The following is a 21,860-nucleotide window of genomic DNA, read 5'->3' as shown; positions in this document are numbered from 1 at the left end:
CTCTTCCGCGTCCTGAAACTTCTTCACCTGCCGGAGGCGATGAAAAAGCAAAACCTGCACTTGAAAGCTGAAAACTCAAACTTCCTCCACGTCAAACAGTAGTAAACAACAGCAAATCCACCACCTGGACTCCTTTCCTACGAGCCCATGCTCGCTTCAACCTTGTTCCGAGGCGCAGCCCTCTTGTCTGCCCTCAAACGCTGAAAACGCAAATTTGTGTCACGATAGAAACTCCTCTTCAGGTTGGTTCTGCGCTCAGTCAGCCCTCTAACACTGCTCTGATACCATGTCAGAGTGCAGCGGTGTGGAAGCGTAGGACTGAGAGAGAGAGAACGCAGAGAGAGAAGAGAGAGAAAGAGACAGTGGAAGATGAAGATCTGCTGTATAAAGTGTGCTGAATACAAAGATATGCAGATATATACACGGGCGTAGTGTGCTGGACTGCGTGTCTCCACCTCGACGATACAACCTGCTGTTCATCTCGAAGTCCCGTGCAGTCTGCACTGTCTCCTGTCTGAAATCTATGAACAGAGACGGAATCTGCGCGTGCCAACAGTTTGTAATCTGCGAGTAGAGAAGTGTAGGAGACTGCTGAAAACCTCGGCTATTTGTAGCTAGAAAAACAGGGCGCCAGAAAGAACCTGTCGACAGCATTAAATGCAGCCGACTGTCAGGACAGGTCGGATTGCCACGTGGCAGTTTGACTGTGCAATCTGACTGCACATGGACAGTAACTATCCGACTGCACCTGGTCAGGCGATGAATCTCTAACAGAGGGGACTCAAGGTGATGGCCATCTCTATGCAATAGCACTACAGTTGGATGGCGATGCAGTAGACATTGATGGTGGAGACACATTGCAATAAGACACGGTGTGAGTGACTCCAATGGTGGGCATGCCACATTTCAAGGTGGTGGGCACAATGGATGAAGGTGCTCAAGGGGGGAAGGTATGAAGATGATGATGAGGCGAGGCATGTGCAAACTTGACAACAAGCTGGAGACAATGTGCTACACATTAAGCAGCGTATGGGGTCTTGATTATCCTAAGGCCCCTATCTATCCAAAAGCACAATACTTTTTTTGTTATGTAACAAATTTGGAGTGCTAAAACCCGTTCCCCTCCTAGAGCTCTCTCCCCTCTCTTTTTCCTCATGAGCCATGTTCCTTCTTTCTTACTATCTATCTTTATTGAATGACTGGGAGGATGTATTGCACTGAAAGAGAGAAGTCAATGGGGGAGGTGATTTTCATTGCATATACCTATTTCATGCAATTAATGAGGTCAAAACTATGATTGATTTGGATGTTTTAATTTCTATGGAATTTTGAGTTTTTCCTTTGTAAGTATTGCCTACACACTGTGCATGGTGAACATACATCAATGCACAATAGTGTGCACTAGCATGAGCATTGACATATACACCAACACATGCACTCACACATGTACTATGTGTCCTCGTGCACATATGCACTTGAACTGCATTGTGATCTCTAAGATTTTGTACATATGTCACTCCACACCATAGTGCACATGCACAACCTTAGGCACCCACTATGGATCCTGGTCCCTCCTTCCTTTCCCTCTTTGATTAGGTACCCACCTTGTTTGCAAGGCAAGCTGACAAGCTAAAAGAGCAAGGAACAAGGCACCTTGTAGTGCCCATATGCTATTCTACCACTCACTAGGAAGGTAGTTAATCATCCTGCATCAAGTGCACTTGTGTGTGCTTGTGTGCACTTATATGCACTTTGTGCACATATGTGCACTTTTCCAACATGCCAAAAGAGCAAGGAACAAGGCACCTCATAGTGCCCATATGTCGTTCTACCACTCACTAGGAAGGTAGTCAATTGCCCGGCATCAAGTGCACGTGTGTGGACTCGTGTGCACCCATGTGCACAATGGTATACATGTGTGCACTTATGTACACGTGTACATTATTTTGCACTCTAGCACACTAGTACTTGCATAGCCTCACCCTATGTGCACTTGAGTGTTCGCTTGTACCCTAGGTCACATCTTGTACACAACACTCATAACCCTAAGCACTTCTTGCACCTACATAAAAGTATTTGCACACACACACATTCACTAGCACTTTAGGAATCACTGTGGTGCATTGCACCTTGCACTAGTGCACTATAATTGTACTATAGTGTGCTTATTGTGGAGATATTATTTTTATAACCAACCCTAATTCACACACAACATGTGCCTCTCTCTTCCTTCACAATCCAATGCCCACCATGTTTGTAAGGGAGGTTCAAGGGGGAGTAAGTGAAGATAGGGAGGATTGTGTGTGCACTTGCCACACCTAGTGCACATCCTTGTATACTTGCATATACTTGAGTATACTTGTGTGCACTTGAGTGCATACACACTGGCATTGGAACTAGCACTATTTGCACTAGAATCTTGCAATTGCATTGAATCCATTGCTTAACATAATCCAACTATCCTTACACAGCATATTGCACTAGTTTCACCCGAGTGCACTACACTAGTGCACTTGCATTTATACAAAAACTTTTGATTCTAGTGCACTAAACTTTATCCACCTACACAAGTGCACTACCTTAGTACACATTGAAAGGTGAGAAGGATCGAAGCTTGCACGCGAGCTATGGCGGGAGAGCAAGAGCAAGAAAGAGAGAGACAAGAAATGGGAACTCCAACAGTCACAATGTGTGACCGGGCCTTCCTTTATTCAAACTGTCACTAAAAGAATAAAGAATAAAGTGACGTGACGGGCGCCCGCCACCTGCAGTGTGCAGTGGCGGGTTCTGTCAGTGTAGTAATACACGGGGCGGCACGGCGGAGGCGCCTTTACCCCCAACAACCTCCCACTTAAAGGCGAATCTGCCCTAGTGAGAGAGAAAAGAAAAAGAAAAGACAGTACAAATGTACATAGGTACAAGGGATGAGGAAAGGTGACATCTCATCCAACGCCCATCAACCTCCTAAGGAAGGCAAAGCGCTCAGTAGTGAGGCTCTTCGTGAGCAAATCTGCAGGATTCTCGTCAGTGGAGATCTTGACAAGGTCAACAGACCTGTCCTCCACGACACCACGTATGAAGTGATACCTCACCTCAATGTGTTTCGTCTTCGCATGGAAGACCGGATTCTTAGCCAACTGAATGGCACTCATAGAATCCGAATGCAGTGTAGGTGTAGCATCAATCCCAAGGTCAGCAACTAGACGGCCTAACCATATGGCCTCCTTGCAAGCCTCAGTGGCTGCAACATACTCGGCCTCAGTGGTAGACAAAGCCGTACACTTCTGAACCCTGGACATCCAAGAGATAGCCCCTCCAGCATAGGTGAATACATAGCCAGAAGTGGACTTCCTACTATCTGCATGTCCTGCATAATCGGAGTCAGTGTACCCCACGACCCCTGTATCCTGGCTGCCATAGCAAATACACATATCTGTTGTGCCCTTCAGGTACCTCATGATACCCTTCACGGCATCCCAATGTCTGCTGCCAGGTGTAGCCATATAGCGTGCCACAACACCAACTGCATGTGCAATATCTGGACGAGTGGCTATCATGGCATACATCAAACTGCCCACGGCTGATGCATAAGGGATCTTGGCCATCTCGGCCCTCTGCTCATCTGTCTGCGGACAATCGGCCTGTGATACCTTCACATAAGAAGGTAATGGACAGCCAATAGGCTTTGCGTCCTGCATGCGGAAGCGCTCAAGGACTTTATGAATGTACTCCCGCTGTGAGAGATACAAAAGTCCCTGATGCCTATCGCGCTTAATGCGCATCCCAAGTATATGTGAGGCCTGTCCCAAATCCTTCATCTCAAAGCTCTTCTTTAGCTGAGATTTAAGAGCATCTAGCTCATCATGAGCTTTCCCTACTATCAGCATATCATCAACATAGAGTACCAAGATAAGCAAACTGCCATCACGGGCTTTCTTCGTGTAAAGACACGGATCCATAGCACTCCTGCTGTAGCCCTGTGACTGCATAAAGGCATCAAACTTATGATACCATTCCCTAGGTGCCTGCTTCAAGCCATACAAGCTCTTCTTCAACTTGCACACTAGGTGCTCCCTGCCAGGTTCTGCAAAGCCCTTAGGCTGATCCATATAGATCTCATCATGCAAGTCCCCATGTAGAAAAGCCGTCTTGACATCCATCTGATATAGATCTAAGTCAAGCTGTGCAACCAAAGCCAAGACTAAGCGCAGGGTGGTCATCTTAACCACAGGAGAGAAGACCTCATCAAAGTCCACACCATGTTCCTGCTTAAAACCCTTTGCTACCAATCTAGCCTTGTATGCCGGCTTGGGGTGTCCAGGGGTACTTTTCAGCTTGTACACCCACTTGCATGGCAAAGCCTTCTTGCCCTTAGGCAAGGCAACCAAATCCCAAGTCTCATTCTTATGCAGGGAGTCTATCTCAGACTGCATAGCCCTCTCCCAGGAGTGACTGTCACCCCTGCGCATAGCCTCATCATAAGTGAAAGGCTCTCCTGCATCTGTAACCAAAACATAATGCATAGAGGGCTGAAATCTGTCAGGTGGTCGTCTATCTCTAGCAGACCGTCTCACCGCAGGCTCTGCTGCCTGTCTAACTACCTGTCCAACATCCTGGCCCTGTGGAGGAACTGCTGCAGGCTGTACTACTGGCTGTGCTGGAGCTTTAGGCTCCTCCTAAAAGATCACTCTGCGGATCTCAACCACCTTCTCAGGCTGCCTGTGCATCTTGTCTTCATGGAAGACGACATCATGGCTGCGTACTATTTTCCGCGCCTGCGGATCCCATAGGCGATAGCCCATCTCTCCTAACTCACCATAGCCAAGGAATATGCATTTAATGCTCTTTGGATCCAATTTACTCCTCTTGTCCTTGGGCACATGGCAGAATGCCTCACATCCAAAGACACGGAGATGCGCATAAGAGGGTGGCTTACTAGCCCAAACTTCCTCTGCAACCTGGAAATCCAATCCACTGGAAGGCGATCGGTTTATGACATGCACTGACGTACTAACTGCCTCAGCCCAAAAACTCGGGGGTAGGCCTGCATGGCTAAGCATAGAGCGCACACGCTCCTGAATAGTCCTGTTCATGCGCTCAGCCAAACCATTCTGGGGTGGGGTGTAAGGGGCGGTCAACTGACGCTTAATACCCCTGTCATCACAAAACTGCTCAAAAGCATCCGAGACATATTCTCCCCCATTATCTGTCCTAAGGCATTTCAGGCTATACCCAGTCTGGTTCTCAACAAGAGCAAGCCATCTCTGAAAAACTGCCAAGACATCGGACTTCTGCTTTATGGGATAAGCCCACACTTTCCTAGAAAAATCATCAATGAAGGTAACGAAGTACTTCGCGCCACCCATAGACATGCAAGGCATAGGCCCACAAACATCGGAATGCACCAATGCCAAGGGCTCACTCATGCGTGGCCTACCCGATTTCTTATGCGTAGACCTATTCTGCTTACCATAAAGACAATGATCACACGAGTCAAAACATGCATAATCCAAAGGCGGAAGATACTGCAAACCAGATAACATTTTCATTCCTTTCAAAGACATATGCCCCAAACGGGCATGCCAAAGTGATACATGTGGGATAGAGCCCACTGCCAAAACATGGTCTACAGAAGACCCAGATACAACAAGAGGATAGAGGCTGCCAGCCTTGGCACCTCTAGCAAGCACAAGTCTGCCTTTGGTAATCTTCCAGGCAGAATCCCCAAAACAGACATGAAATCCTGCATCATCCAACTGTCCTGCAGACATAAGACTACGCGTAAGCGCAGGTACATGACGTACATCCCTGAGCAAAAAGGAACTGCCAGTGGAAAACTGCAACTGAATATCTCCACAGCCCACAATATCAAGAGACCTGTCATCTCCAAGTTTGACTGATCCAGACACAGTACGGTAAGAGTGAAACCACTCACGGTAAGGCGTCACATGGAAGGACGCACCTGAATCCAATAACCAGCACTGTGCATACATACTAGGTGTCTCAGTCAAGTGTGAAGCATCAGAAGAACTAGCTGCAAGTATAAACTCATCACCACCATCGAACTCTTCAGTCTGCGTGACATTAATTTCCTCAATCTTGACGTTGGACTTCGCAGGTACTATGCTGCGATCAGAGGACTTCTCCTGCACTTTATCTTTTCCCTTATCCTTGCGCTTCTCATTGCGCAACTCATGACACTGTGGTCTAATATGGCCCTTTTTCCCACAATGATGACAAGTGACATTTGCATTGCGTCCACGCGACTTACTACGCGACTTGCCACCACGAGATTTAGACCGACCCTTCTGTGAGTCACGGCCTCGGCCATTACCACGGTCATACCTGTCATTCCTGCCTCTAACTGTCAAAGCATGACTACCACGAGAGGCATCCAAGTTTTTGCGATTCACCTCTTCCTGAAGAAGAGCACTCTCAACATCTGCCAATTTTAGAGTAGCACTAGAGGCACAAAGAGCAGTACGGAAAACATCCCATGACTCATTCAGAGTCCCAAGCAAGAAAAGAGGAGTTACTTCCTCTCCAAAGGTGATATCCTGCGAAGTCAGGTTCTTCAATATAGAATGGAACTGGCTCAAGTGAGCAGACATAGTTGCATTATCCTTCATGCGCAGATCCATAAGCTGCTTCAACCAGTACATCTGACTCGCTGGACTTTTCTTATCATAAAGATTCTTGATCTTATTCCATAGATCCCATGCACTCTGTGCTTCCTCAAATACATTATAATGTACATGTTCAGTGAGAGACAATACAATCGTGGACTTGCATAGCTCATCAAGTTCAAGCCAATCGTCAATGTCCATAGTTTCAGGCTGCTCCCCACTCAACCGAAGTGGCTTAATTTGAGATTTCTGCACCAAAACTTGCCATATTTGACTCTTCCAGTAAGAGTAGTTGGTACCATCCAACTTTGTAATGTTAAACATGGCACTATCATGCGAAGATGACGCCATTATGCAGGCTGGAAATGCCCAAACTGCCCAAAACTGCTTGTTGTTTTACTGCAGAAACTGCCCAAAAATGACCAAAACGGGGTCCAAAGGGCGAGCAAAGTGTGCCAAAAGTTGCTGCCCACTTAGTACTAGGTGCGGTACACCAAATCAGGATATTTCAGCATGAAAAGTACACCTCAATCCACCAATAACTGCTTGCTGTAATAAATTGCATGTATGCAGTCTAGAGAGCAAACTGTCCCAAAATAGGATCCAATGTCAAGCAAACAATGCTAGGTCCAAAGCCGGCGTGAAACGGACATAAGCAAGGCCAATGACAGTGAAAAGAACATGAGCTCAACACCAAGCATGTCAAAATAACATCTGCCAGTGAAAGGCACACCACCAGACACTCTAGGCAAAGTGTTCCTGTAACTGCCAAAACCTGACACAAATAGGTATCTGCTCAAAGAGAAAGATCCAAATATGAGACTCAGCTCATAAGCATCCTGTGAACCAAGAGTACATCAATGCATATCCATAAAGATCGGAGTATGATCCCAAAGTCTCAATGTGTATGTAGCTGCTCAAGACATAAACTGCTCCAAATACATGTAAGTGCTCCAATAGCATGCAACTGTCAAAGGTCAAGAAAGCATGTAAAATGCTCCCACTGGCACAAAAGGCGTACAAAGCGAGCTCAGAAGCTCAAACAACCCAAGAGAAAGCACCAGTGATAAGTGACCCTGTCAATGCATCAAGCGCATCCGAGAGAGCATGACATACATGAAGCACCGGTCGTATTAACCATGAAGCAATACATAAGCCCAAATAAGCTCTCGGTCAACTCAATGACATCCAAATAGCAACCAAGATCAGTGATCAAGTAAGCCGGGAATGCTCAAATACATCCAAATCCAAGCTCCAAATGTCGGTATGGCATACACGAACCAAATAGCATATGTCACGAACCAAAGCATGTAATGCAAAAGCCTAACTGTCAAGCAGAGACATGAGGCATAGGCGGTCCACGAGCATGCCTAGTCGGTCCAAATGCCAGTGAAGACGGAGCTAATGCGAAGCTCAAAAGCATCCCATAATCTCATACATATGCTCCAAGTCGTCCCCAAATGTCAGAGATATCATGCCAAAGCTCAAAGCATACATCCGGTATCGGTAGGTAAGTGCCAAAGCATGTAAAGTACCTTCAGCCCACTGTTATTCCAGCATGTATTTACTGTTCTAAACAGTAGATTTCAGCCCCAAATTCAAGCCAAAATCATGGTCAAACCAAATGCATACATTCCCAATACATCCGGGTAGGAAGTAGACCGCATACGGGCATCAAACAAGGTAACCGGAGTAGAGTATAAGCATTAAATGCCAATGCCAAGTGTGGCTGCCCTGTTTCCAGCACTGTATAACAGTAAATAACAGTCCCAAATCAGCCAATATTTCAAGCCAAAATCATGGCATAATCATGTGCATACATTCCCAAGGCACTAGGCATCATGTAGACCGCATACGGGCATCAAATAGCACAACCAGAATGGAGTATAAGCAACAAATGCTAATGCCAATGGTGCTGCCCTGTTTTCAGCCTGTTATGACAGTTTATGACAGTCCCAAATCTGAAGAAATCAGCCCCGAAAGATCAAGACCAATACCCAAAGCTTGAATGACATCAAACATGAAGTCTATAGCCCTCTTGATCAAGGTAGAGAGCAAGAAGCAATGGCCAAGTGTGGAGCTGAAGTAGATGAGTGCTCACAGCCTGGAAAAAAATGATGCAATCTGCCCTGTTGGTGCTGAACTTGCTGCTGCTTCACATGGGCTGAAAAGGGGGTAATGGGGGGCTCAATGATGGCCCAAGGTAGGCACATACCAAGCCATGAAGGCCCAATGCAAAGGGGAGGGAAGATATGAGCTATGGAGCTCAAGAAGAGTGGCTGCCCTTTGTTCCTGCCCTGTTTCAATCTGAGAATACACTCAAATGCCTGCAAATGCTGAAGCAATACCTCAAGGGCAAGGCCCTGATGAAGCTCAAGAAGGCCAGGATGGAGCTCGGGAAGCTGGGGAGAGTCGGGAGCTCAAGAGGTCGGCTATGGCTGCCGGGATGGAGACCCAATGCGTGAAGCGATTCGATGCGAAGGTCGGGAAGCACCGAGTCGAGCTCGAGCAAGAGAATGCCAAGCTCTGATACCAGTTGAAAGGTGAGAAGGATCGAAGCTTGCACGCGAGCTATGGCGGGAGAGCAAGAGCAAGAAAGAGAGAGACAAGAAATGGGAACTCCAACAGTCACAATGTGTGACCGGGCCTTCCTTTATTCAAACTGTCACTAAAAGAATAAAGAATAAAGTGACGTGACGGGCGCCCGCCACCTGCAGTGTGCAGTGGCGGGTACTGTCAGTGTAGTAATACACGGGGCGGCACGGCGGAGGCGCCTTTACCCCCAACACACATAACTTGTGAACTACCCAGTCCTACACACAACATTGCACAACCATTTGCACTTAACTTATACACCTTGTGCACTCACTATTAGATTGAATTCATTTAAGATCCCAAGTGCACAGATTAGTGCATAGCACCATGCTGCTCTTATGTGCACTCACAAGAGTTTGTTTCGTCTCAATACCAAACCATGGCCACCCTATTTGCAAGGGAGGTTTGGAGGGAAGGAGGAAGGAAGAAGGTGGCATCTTGCAATGCACTAGTGTGCCCCTATGTGGTTGCATGCACTAGTTTACATATGCATGCATTGGCACTGGTATTGGCACTAGCACACTCAAACCTTGCATCTACTCTCACCTAGTTTATTCGTGTGCACTTAGATACACTTGCATTGACATTGAGACATACTGACAGTAGCACACATTAGCATGGACACATGCACATGCACATGCACACACATGCACTTGTGATGCACTTGGGCTAGCAACTCTAGGTACTTTAACCTAGGTGCACTTGCACTCACACTTAGATACCTTTGCAATTAAGTGCACGTGCACTTAGGCGTGTTTGCACGTGTGTGCACTCACATGCACCCATGTGCACTCATGTGTATTTGTGTGCACTTGTGTACACATGTGCGTGTGCACTCACGTGCCCTCATGTGTGCTCATGTGAACTTTGTGTGCATATGCATGCTTGAGTGCATACACACTTGCATTGACACATAGTCCCACCTTCGTGCACTATCCCTAGAGCCAGCAACATATGAAAACCCAACTTTTCCTCCCAATCGCACCACATTAGTGCACTAGCATACCACACCTATGCATAACGCACATGCACAAGTGCACAAGCATTATTGCACACACACACACTAGCGCACTTGACTAGCACCATTCTAATACACTCACACGCACTAGCAAGTACGCGTAACATGTGCATATCAACCCATGTGCACACAACACTCACACTCATGTGAATGCTTAGTGCACTTCCCACATGTGCACTAGTGCATCGTACTAGCACACACGAACTCACACACATGCACTTGAGCCTTGTGTTCTAAACCTTTCTAATGTACCTATACTCACCTATAACACAACAGATAGGTCACATCAATCCACCCTCGTGCATGACACCCAACTTTATGCACATATGTGGACTAGCACCCACTAGTGCACATGTATACTAGTTTACTTCTCCTACACACACCCATGTGCACATGTGTAGTAATCCACCTACATTTAGTCCATTGCACATGCATTGCACTTGTGTACTATGCCTACTACACATGTGCAATAGCGAATCTGCCCCAACAATTCCAGTGCACTTATCCTTGTGCACCTCCATACAATATATAGAAACAAATCACTAGACACACCCTCCTACACTTAGATACCACTACATAGTACGACATAGAGCCTAATTCTAGTGCACATAAGTGCAATTGGAGACTCATTAATGCACATGTGCATTGACCAGCATCCATGCACTATGCACACCTGTGGACACCCACTCTACACTATCTTTTAGGACAATGCTTTCACACGCCATGGTGCACACTTAGGTATAAGACCCATCCTTAGGACTACTTAAATCTATCCTAGTGCATGACAAAGTCGATGCACCACTCCCATCCCATTGCACATACCCTAGTGCTAAAAACCTAGTGCACATTACATTTGCACTACACATAGTCCCTTGCTCATAGTATACACCATTACACCTTACCACATGCCCCATCCTAGGATACTTATTGTGGCACAACCACACAAATAGTTCCTGCATACCCCAATCATTTTGAGCACTAACACATCCTATCACAAACCCATATACTCCTAGCTCACCCTAGTACACCCACACACACTTTAACTCACATAAGTGCACTGGTGCACCATCCATGCCCATGTTCACTTTGCATTGTGCAATGTCATCTAACTTTGAAAATGCTCCTTGGCAAATTTTGATCCTATGGACGTTAAGAAATCCCTTGCGCTCCAACCACAAAGCCCACCACAAGTTGACATTTGACTTGTAAATTGTGCTTTATAAAAGTTGTGTCCCTTTATGGGAATTCTAGTGTTCCTGAAAAATGCAAAAACTTTCAATCACACAAAAACCTTTAGCCATGACCATTTGTAGGTTTGTTTTAAGAGATTTTATTAGTTTGTTTTTAGGGTTATATTGTAACTATAACTACATATTCTCTTCATAGTTTCATAGTCATCTCATCCTTGGTTCCTCTCTCCCCAAAAAGAACTTGTAGTTATATTTCTCAAAGGAATTTGCACTTCTTATCTACTCTTGCACTTGCCTCCACACTTTGTGAATCCTCTTCTTTTGTACTAATGGACTTATAAAGCGAGCTTGAAGGTTTTAACCTAAAGTGCACCCTTAAGCAGCTATGTAAATATTATCCTAATTAACACCTTACAAAGCTATGGCTAGGGCTTGAAGGGTTTAACCTAAGCTACACCCTTAAGCACTAAGTTAAGTGACTAAGTAAATATTATTCTATTTAAAACCTTACAAAGCTATGGCAAGGTTGAAGGGCTTATTTTTATGCATAAAAATAATTTAGTATTTATATCGGCAATACTTGTATTGAAATTCTTAGGATGCTACGGGCCAGTCTGAAAAGACAAGCCGCCCCAAAACCACTTTAAACTTGAGCTTGCTTCAAGAGTTTGAAGATGTATTCTTTCTTCCTAATTTTCCTCAAAGACCAAATACATCCCTCACAACACTACCAAAAGGACCTCAAAGCTAATTCTAGCTTGCTATGGCTTTGTTTTTATATTACACCAAATGGCTCTGATCACAATGGCCCTAATTATATTCCAAAGCTTTAATGTCTCTTCATCAGGTCTTTCTTTATCACCTATAAAATGTGCATGCTTAGAAAAATAGTCCACCACCACAAAAATTGCAGTGCACCCATGAAACTTGGGCAAAGCTCTTTATGAAGTCCATGCTAACTACATCCCATGGGCATGATGGAACTGGCATTTGTTGGAACTCCCTTGTTGGCTTCATATGCTGAGCTTTGACCATTTGACTAGTATACTCAATGACATCCTCCCACATTTTTAGATAGTAGAAAAACCTTTTGAGGCAGTCAAAAGTACAGACTTGACCAGAATGACCACCTATCAAACTATCATGGTATTCCCAAAGCACATGTCTTCTCAGTTCATCATCCATGAGTACATCAAGAGCTCCTTAACAATAAATATGGCAATTCCTCAATTCATACATTCCCCAAGGAGTCTCTAATATGCTCCATGTTTGGACTAAGTGTAAATAATGTCATTCCTCAATTCATACATTCCCCAAGGAGTCCCTAATATGCTCAATGTTTGGACTGAAAGTGTAAAGATAGCCAATTCTTTGTTACATATTGCTATAAGAGGCTTAATGTGATACATGCTTGTGGAGACTCTTTGAATTCCTATTTCATCTCTACTGACTTGTAGGGCTCTTCAAGTGTGACTCAATCAAAGAGCCCCAAAGGTGATCAATACACATGATCAACTTGAGTATGGATGCTCTATGCATAAAGACTATACACAAGTTAGCGAAGAGCAAAGACAAAGTATACAATCCTAGCAAGATGGCCAACCCCTCAATGGACTAGTCCCAAAGTGGCCACAACTACTATAATCTAAGTCGATTAGCATTTGCAAGTTGGCTCCCACAAGATTCTCAAGTGACAAAAATGTTCAAAACAAAGGATGAATGGTGAAGAATGGAACCTCTTTGATTCTTCTTCGTTGTGAATTTTGTCATCAAAGTTGGATGATTGGCACCCATGGATTTAAGAGGGCAAATGATACAATGTCATAGCCAAAGCAACGTCAATGATGCATGATCCCATTTTTTGAATGCTTTAAAATGATTTGTTGTCATAACTTTGATGATTGGCACGCATGGATTTAAGAGGGCAAATGACACAATGTCATAGCCAAGGCAACGTCAATGATGCATGATCCCATTTTTTGAATGCTTTAAAATGATTTGTTGTCATAATATGATGCCAATATGACCAATGTTGGAGACCCCTTAGGAGCTTTAAGAAGAGTTTCAACTTGATGAGTGGCTCAAACTCTTGTATCATGGAGATCTCACCAACATTGTTAGTTTGCTCCACTTGCAAGGCCATGATAGGCAAAAATGTATATAAAGTGATATGAAATTAAGCATTTCATAGTGTAGGGTCAATGATGTGTCATTTGGTATTGCATGATACTAATCAAAGCTCACATCACCTTTAACCATTGCCACTTTTTAAGGGTGCTCATTATTTTCACCAATTTAATTAAAGCAGCTCAACTTTAGCTAGCCCCCTTTGTTTCAAGATTCATTTTCTATCATGGAGAAACCTACAAGCAATTGCTTCATATCATAGAAACATTACTTCGATAATGTCCGAAGCAAAGCTCAAGTTAACTACCTAATATTTGCTACTGGTATTAAGAAAATCAAATTGCACATCTATCAAAGTGGAAGACAATTCAAGTGCAGTTTTGTTGGTTGTCGTAGTGCACAACTTTCGGCAACCACTTTCATATTATTTCACATAGTTGGTGAGAATAAAGTGAACTCATGGTGTGGTTCTCATTGTGCTAGTGGCTTGCACAGCTAGATTGGCAGCTACCTGTTTGTGCCTGCTTGCAGAAAAGAGCGAGCAGCTAGTCTGCTTTGACTTCTCTATATATCAATTGCGATTGTTAACTCACACCTCTGGGATCTACAGTTTGTGTAATACAGAAGAATTGAAGTAGTCTCGCAGTACAGCTGCAAAACATGATCAACTAGGTATGCATTAATGTATACCTTAACACCAGACAGGAACATACAAATTTATAAATAAACGGGATCTGAAGCCACAAGTGCACGTACAGACCTCAAAACTATTCGATCAGTAATTAAACTGTATTCATGAAGGGGAAATGCTGTACAAATTTAAGAATAAACAAGTTCTGAAGCCACAAGTGCATGTGCACAGTGCAAAACTATTTGATCAGTAAGGAAACTTTAAAAGAACTTTATTCATTAAAGGGAAATGACATCAGCAAGAAATATATTTATTTAATTGAATGAACTAGCCTGTACAAAGAAGTGATTCTTTGAATGATTTTACTCGCAAAGGCAAAGCATCAATTTAAATCCATCCACTCGATTTCCTTTTCATTTGAGCTTGCCATCGAGAGATGTACAAAAAATGAACACAGATGAGACATCAAAGAATTTGCCAATCCTCCTCTTGCGAAGTAGATTCCTCACTTGGTGACAGAGTCTCCCCTAGCTGAGGTTCAACATCTGCATCTTTGCTGGTGCTCTTCACAACGGTGAACATCGGTGCACCATTTGATTCCCTAGCTAGTTGTGTTGCTCGATTGCAAAGGTCATCAAATTCATCTGAACAGAAACTTCAAGTTAGTTCTGGGAGTCAATCAAGGAAAAAGAAAAAGCAAATTGTTTTTGTGGACTCACTGACCTTGATTCCTGCAATAAAAACCAAGAGCAAGAGACGGATCAATTGCACTCAAAGGCATCTTTTTAACCACACTGTAAAGTCAAAAACACAATAACATTATCAGCATCAAATTTATTTTCACTGGCTGCAAAAAGCACTCATTTCACAATGCCTTCGGAAATAAAAGTTAAAGCATCATTCTCATGTGTGACCACTCTAGAGACACTTTACCTGCAGTGGTAAGAGCTGGTATCCACATCCATTTTGTCAGCTGACACCAGAGCAGTCTGCAGCAGATAAAACCATCAATTACCAAAGCGAGGAGGAAGATAACTGCAGATACTTTGCCAAAGATCGAGGTATACAACAGAAGTTTATGGCATTTTCAAGTGTGCGGCAAATATGTAAACTTTCTCTTTGACTGCAAAACAGACAAACTAATCCAGTTTGACAATTCAATGACCTTCCCAAGTGCTCCATAAATGTTTATCAGCCAATCCCAAAAGAGAAGAAGGCCCTTGTCTCTATTTATTCTCTGCTGGTGCTCATGCATTGGTCTATCAGGGACTTCACCCAATCTGCCCCTTTCCCATTAAATAACTGGGTCTCTAGCACAAATTTAATGATAATACTGAAGGAAAGATACTTCATTAAACAAGACTCTGTTGTTGAATACCTCTGAAAAGAGGAAATACAAGAACGCAGTACTTTCAGTCATGGCTTTGAACTTGATGCAAGCTTGATGATCCTATTCAATAATTCAACCAGGGAAAGATTCTTCATGCAACCAAAAACATGTGTTGTTAGATAACTCTGGACAGAGGCAATGCACAAAGGGAGGTGCTACTGTTTATTTTTTGAAAATGAAAGGGAAAAGACGGGGAGGGGGCTTGTACATAATAATCATTATCAAGGCATTTGTTAAGAGCACAGATGGTTTGTCAAAAAGACAACTCCAGGGTTGCTCCAACTCCTCTGCTATAAGGACTTCCTCAAAGCATCCTTGAATAAATGGATACTTCATCTATTCATGTGATTTGACATGGCACACAGGGAAAACGGTCCCTCCTGTACAAGCCTCTAATGTTGTGAACCACCTGAAGTATGCACCTAAAATATGAACAACTGCAGCTGTGGGTACCTACACAAAACCCACTAAAGGAGAATCCATCAAATACAGATGATGGAAAAAGTGAATCATCACTCCTCGTGCAAAGCCCATTCAGGCAACATATCCTTCAGTCAGAGGATATCAAACGGTTGGATTTCTCTAGGTAGGTACACTACCAATTGCACGGTAACACATCTCTTTTGTTCAGATGTGACCAGCCATTATGAGCTAAAAGCCACCAAGGTATGATAATGCTTTGGTAAATTAAAATATGTGAAACAAAAAACCTTGGAGGAAATGATTCCTAAGGTTGAGGATCATAAACCATTGCACTTGGGTTCATGGATCCTAGAAGCTTGACTATGGAAATTCTCCCTCGGATTCACCTCTTTTGAAAAGGTGAACATCCTAGGGCCAAACAAAAAACGTATTTTGAAAAAAATGAACATCCTAGGTCACGTGGGCGAAGGATCTGAAGCACGAAGCTAAATGTATGCTGAAAAGGGGAAAAAACAAAGACCCAAAAAAAGAAGAAGGTGAAAATGTTATGCATTCCACAACTCATTCACAGGAATCAATCCAAAGGTTTGCCTCTCATGTTAAGTCCAGCTAACCAACAGAGTCTCTCACCTCCGATTCCTTGGAAATAAGCTCTCTCATATCAAGTCTAAATCATCGATATGGTCTCTCAGTTTCTATGTTAAGAAATTAGCTACATCATCAGAAATCCAAATACTTGCATACCTCATACTGCTCCAAAGTGTTGAATTCAAGTTCCAAGACATGGGCATTGATGTCCTCTAACCCTCAACTGCTCAATAGGGAAAAATTGAGACTTGCAACAGGAGTAAGTCATCAAGGCAGTAAAAATTCCCCATTCTCATCAGTGAGAGAGTACTGTCTTTCCCTCAAGTCCCTCAACTAAGATGCACATCAGCTCTCTACCAAAAAGTCTAGCCATGACAAGCAGGCAAAAAACCCTCCTCTGAAGAACTTTGCTTTCAACAGAACAAAGTCCTTAGACAATGTCTCAAAATCCTCTGAATTGAACAACCAAATACAAATCTAAAATCCAGCTCTAGACAATTGCTGTAACTTGTAAGAGATCTACAGTGAGGACGTCATGACTAAAAAGGGATAAAATCGTGAAAATTGAAGGCCTAAACAAGAAAATTTTTGCAAGGAACTGGAGAAGGAATTCAATATAAAGCAAGTCTGCAGCCAGCCCCACGTGATGGAAAATGATGCCCAAGGTCATAGTTCCATCTTTTAACTCGTTACAGAAATCTCTCCTGCACTTGTATTTGTTGGTTATCTTCCATTGTACTGTGTTTTCTCTCATCTTGAGGTTGTATTTTGTTGTGGGGGACCAGATTGAACTTCAATGAGGCAGTTTTATTGATCAGTGCATGGTTGTTTTTCTTTGCATTTGGGTTTTTTGCAAAGAAATATATTGAATCTTTGAATTTAAAAGCCCAAGGCAGATGTCTTCCTCATCAAAGGAATGAACCCTTTACACCTTATAGCAGTCGGCTTGTGTCTTCAAACTCCACAGCTTTCTCTTTCATTATTTTGTTGACCTCACATGTGAGAGAACATAAACAAATGTATTTAAAGATTGAACAAGACTGAGCAATAAACCTTCACCCAAATATGTTTCTCGAAGAATAAACATACCTGTTGCACTTCATGGGGGTCGAGGTACAGCACTTGATCATCTTGTACACCAACAAGATATGTCGATGCTCCTGGCTTTCCCCCTGCGATCCCAAGACTTTGAGGGAAGGTGAAGGTTGCCCATAGTGATGGCAAATATCTAAAACAAAGAATGATGACTCAGCAATATTCTTTCCTGAAATATTTTCAATTCTACACAGCTAAGCTGAACAGTTACAAAAAGCATCCCACAAAATAACAATGTTTGTATCCTGTCTTATAGAATGATCCAGAAATAACTTCACCTTGGATTCACTTTGTCTAAGCCCAGTACAAGTGGTACAAGCAGCAACAATGGACTCCATTCTACTGCTGCTTCCCTACTACTGCAACAGCATAACTTTGCAACATCATCAATGCAAATACATGGAGCACCACCACGCTCACCTTCTGCATCACCTGAGACCACATAAACTGCCAGTGGGAGTATAGATTCATGATTTTCAAGAGTGCTGGACTCCCTTATAGAATAGGCCAGAGCTTCTAAGGCACGGCAGAGAGCATAAGGCCCCAACCAAGAACCAGCAACCAAGCCAAAACGACCTCCAGCTTCCAAAATGTTGTGTATTGAGAAGGGAGATTCTTGGCCCGAGCAGTCTCCAAAGCATTGCAAGATATTCAAGTACTCCCGATCATATGGCTGCATCACCAAAAGTGGACCACTCTCATAAGCTATCCTGCAAGAATAAAACCACCTCATCACTCCCATCTCATCCCAAGCCCCTTGATTTAGTTTCATTCCATAAGGTGTAACAGTCAGGTAAATTGATCTGCAGCTAGCCCATTCCAAACTGCAAAGGATGAGGTCACACCATCAAGCATAAAAGACTAAAGTGTGTGCAGTGCCACCTCTCCAGAGAAGGCAGTGCTTACCTCAGATGGAATCCTTCGCCAGCCCCTTCCTAAGAAATGACAGATCAGGGCCTGTCCAAACAGTTATTCAAACATTTAATCACTTAGTCTAACATAGGTTATAGGCAATATATGAAGATATATAGATGACCAGTACCTGTGCAAGAAGCATTTGTCCACTTCGAAGCATGCAACCCCAACCAACATCAGTTGTTAGCTTGGCAGGCCCTACTGCTTCAAAACCTGTGATAATATGCTGTCAGATTGGAATAACTCAAGCTCTACAGAACTAGCATAGAACTTCTGCAACAAGTAAATATGTGCATACCCTTTCTATACGTGAACCAGATTCGTGATGTGAAATCACTTAAAAAATCTGTAAAAATTTCACTGCTGGTAGGATCAGTGGATGAGCCATCCTCACACATAGGATAACACGTTCCCAGAAGCCATACATCACTTCTTGATGGTGCTGGGGTAGCCCATCGTGAACCAAGAAGGCGTTCTTGCAGGCGTTTCATCGGGCCACTGGTGACTGCACGCCTCACTGCAGCATTCCAACTAGAGGGGGACGAATTTGGCGGCCTGCTGCAGGCGGCAGTAAAACCACGAGCAACCAACGAGGACCAAAAGGACAACCTGGAGTTTCCAACCTCTGAATCACACTTGGGAGCTTCTTCAACCTCTCTGTCGGAAATGCAAGGCTGCAGCTTAGAGTCTGCGTCCTGAGGAAATCCTGCGAGCACCTGGGAATCTGTAACCTGCTGCTCTAGTTTAGGGTTATCCTCCTGTGAATCACCCCCCACTGACCCTGAAGTAGGGCTCGCAATGACCGAAATATCGATGCCTGGTTGAAGCTTGTTCACCAATTCAAATCCCTGCGCTGAAACTGCAAAGTCTGTGGTCGCCCTGCCGTCTTTAGGGTTTGTGGCTTCGACGTAAGCTGCGGCAGCCAGATGAGCAGTTTCGTGAGGGTTATCTGCTGCTCCAGGAGCGAAATCTGTGATGTCGATGGCCTCGACGATGCTGATTCTCTGGGGGGTTGAGACAAGAGTTGTGATCTCGAAGCCGGCAGCGGCGATGGAGGAGTGGGGCGAATCGGGCTGAGGGGGTGGAAGTCCTGATGGGGGAGCGGATGAGGGGGATTGGGATGTCGATGGGGACGGCGATGGCGGGGGGGAGGAGGGCTTCCTCATGTGGCAAGTGGGAGGGAGGAGGGGGGCCTCTTCATGAGCGCAGGTGCTCCGCTATGGATGCGGAAGAGGGGGAGACGGGACGAAGAGGAAGGAAAGATGCACAGAAGGATGGAAAATAAACAAATAACTAAGCCAGCACTGATTTTTTCTTTATAAAGACAGGCCCTTTTCCGTCGCCGCATCGCTTCAAATTGTGAAAATTGCCCAACTCTTTTTTTAAAATATATTCCTTAATGTGGAAAATATCGAAGATGTATTAGAGCATTGCCCTTCTCTTTTTCTTTTCTTTTTTCCCCTTTGAATGTGTTTGGAGTATTGCCCTAAACATGGAAGACCTTCGCAAGCCACTCAAAACAACAAGAACCTCTTCCTTACCATCAGAGAAGCCATGGAGATAAAGCAAGACATCCTACCAAACATAATGCCGCCTTCCATGTTTAGGACAGTAGCCAAGTTTTTGAAGCAGAATAACTAACTTAGCTATGCCGCATCACCCACAAAGTGGTAGATGTAAATATCTCACTTTTTAAATATATATTGCACATTATTTTTTAAAAACTATTTGGAGTAATTTTGTTTTGCTTGCTTGCTAATGCTTCTTTCATATCTCAAGTACTTTCGCATCACCCACAATGTGAGTAGATGTAAATATCTCACTTTTTAAATATATATTTCACATTATTTTTGAAAAACTATTTGGAGGAACTTTGCTTTGCTTGCTTACTGATGCTTCTTTCATATCTCAAGTACTTTTAAAATACCACTGATATTCATGGCCATAAGTCAAGTGGTGGAATAAGCCAAGCATGATATTGTCATATTACTTAGGTATCGAGGAGCTTAGAGCTTGTAAATACCTTAAATGGATGAAGATAGGGATGTGATCATTTTGTGACTCTTGTTGACTAGTTTGAGAGTCAAATTCTTGTCCACATGAAAACCCTTTTAACAAAGCTATTTACATAGAAGAATTACACACACAGACAAGGAAAACCCTAAAGCTCATCCAAAAAATGGAAGCATTAGAGCCTTGTTTCATCATTGATATCGAAGATTTGTTATTCAATCTATTAACACCAAACACATAGATGAGTCATCCAAATCTATAGTTACACCCTCTTACTCATCTATTTTTTCAATTGTCTAAAACTTCATGTGTGGCAAGGGCAAACAAAACCAATAACAACATCATAGATTCTATTTAGATAAACCAAGCTAGCCTGCCTAAAGCATATAATTAATATGACCTCCAAATTCAACATAACAAGAAAGGTAATCATATTTGATCCATATATCTCTACATTTGAGCAAACAAGTTACAAGCCTCAATCATATTCCTAGTCTATGCTATGAGCATTGCATTCTAGAAAGCTACATCTCTCTCTAAAGTACTACTAAAAATTTTCTAGCAAGCCCTAGCTAACCACTCTTTGCCACACATGTTGATAGTTATTACAGCAACCTGTTTTGCCCTTTTGTGCCTTTACTTGGTCTTAGTATGGCTAGTGGTTCCAATGATAGTGTTATCTTTAATATTGACAAGTTGGATGGCACTAACTACAACCATTGGAAGGCCCAAATCTAGCAAGTTTTAGTGCAAAAAATGTAGGTTAAGTGTTTGAAACATGAGGGTGTCAATCCCAAACATATTGATGCAAATGATTAGGCTGAAATAGATGAGCTATATAGATCCACCATCATCTTGTCCCTCTCTAAGTAGGTGTTTTATAATGTTGTCTTTGATGGATAGTTTATATGAGACTTATGGGAAAAGATTCACAATGTATATGACAAACAAAGCCCCGCTTCTCAGATGTACTAGCTAAAGCAACTCATGGACCTTTGCATGAAGGAGGACACTTCCATGTTAGTCCAATTAAATGAGTTTCATTCTATTCTCAATCATTTTTCTTCGCAAGAGATTGAATTTAAGGGCAATCTCCCCCTTTATTCCTCTTGGCTACATTGCCTAAATCATGGGATACATTTTGTACTGCTATGTGTGTAAACATGCCTACTGATGGGCTAGACTTACAAGGTGTAAAGGGTGCACTCTTGAATGAAGAGGTTAACAAAAAGAATGTCGATGCTTTCCA

The 21,860-nt window shown here is 43.3% G+C and overlaps 1 protein-coding gene across 1 annotated transcript; it reads right to left on the bottom strand.

Annotated features, from left to right (window-relative positions):
* Window positions 1-14,435: 14,435 nt before the first annotated feature.
* Window positions 14,436-19,856, bottom strand: LOC148033390 (cysteine protease ATG4B-like). Its single transcript, XM_087681298.1, has 8 exons — window positions 18,897-19,856; window positions 18,726-18,811; window positions 18,590-18,640; window positions 17,962-18,356; window positions 17,678-17,816; window positions 15,121-15,176; window positions 14,911-14,981; window positions 14,436-14,831 (listed from the first exon to the last, which is right to left on the bottom strand). The coding sequence occupies exons 1-8, from the start codon at window positions 19,762-19,764 to the stop codon at window positions 14,653-14,655; spliced, it is 1,845 nt and encodes a 614-aa protein (XP_087537424.1). The 5' UTR covers window positions 19,765-19,856; the 3' UTR covers window positions 14,436-14,652.
* Window positions 19,857-21,860: the final 2,004 nt, after the last annotated feature.

This window comes from Lygodium microphyllum, chromosome 7 (assembly GCF_053477565.2).
Source record: "Lygodium microphyllum isolate KBCC chromosome 7, Lygodium_microphyllum_v1.1.10, whole genome shotgun sequence".
NCBI classification, from domain to species: domain Eukaryota; kingdom Viridiplantae; phylum Streptophyta; class Polypodiopsida; order Schizaeales; family Lygodiaceae; genus Lygodium; species Lygodium microphyllum.
Note: the sequence above shows the minus strand (reverse complement) of the source record. Positions and strands in the feature narration are given on the sequence as shown.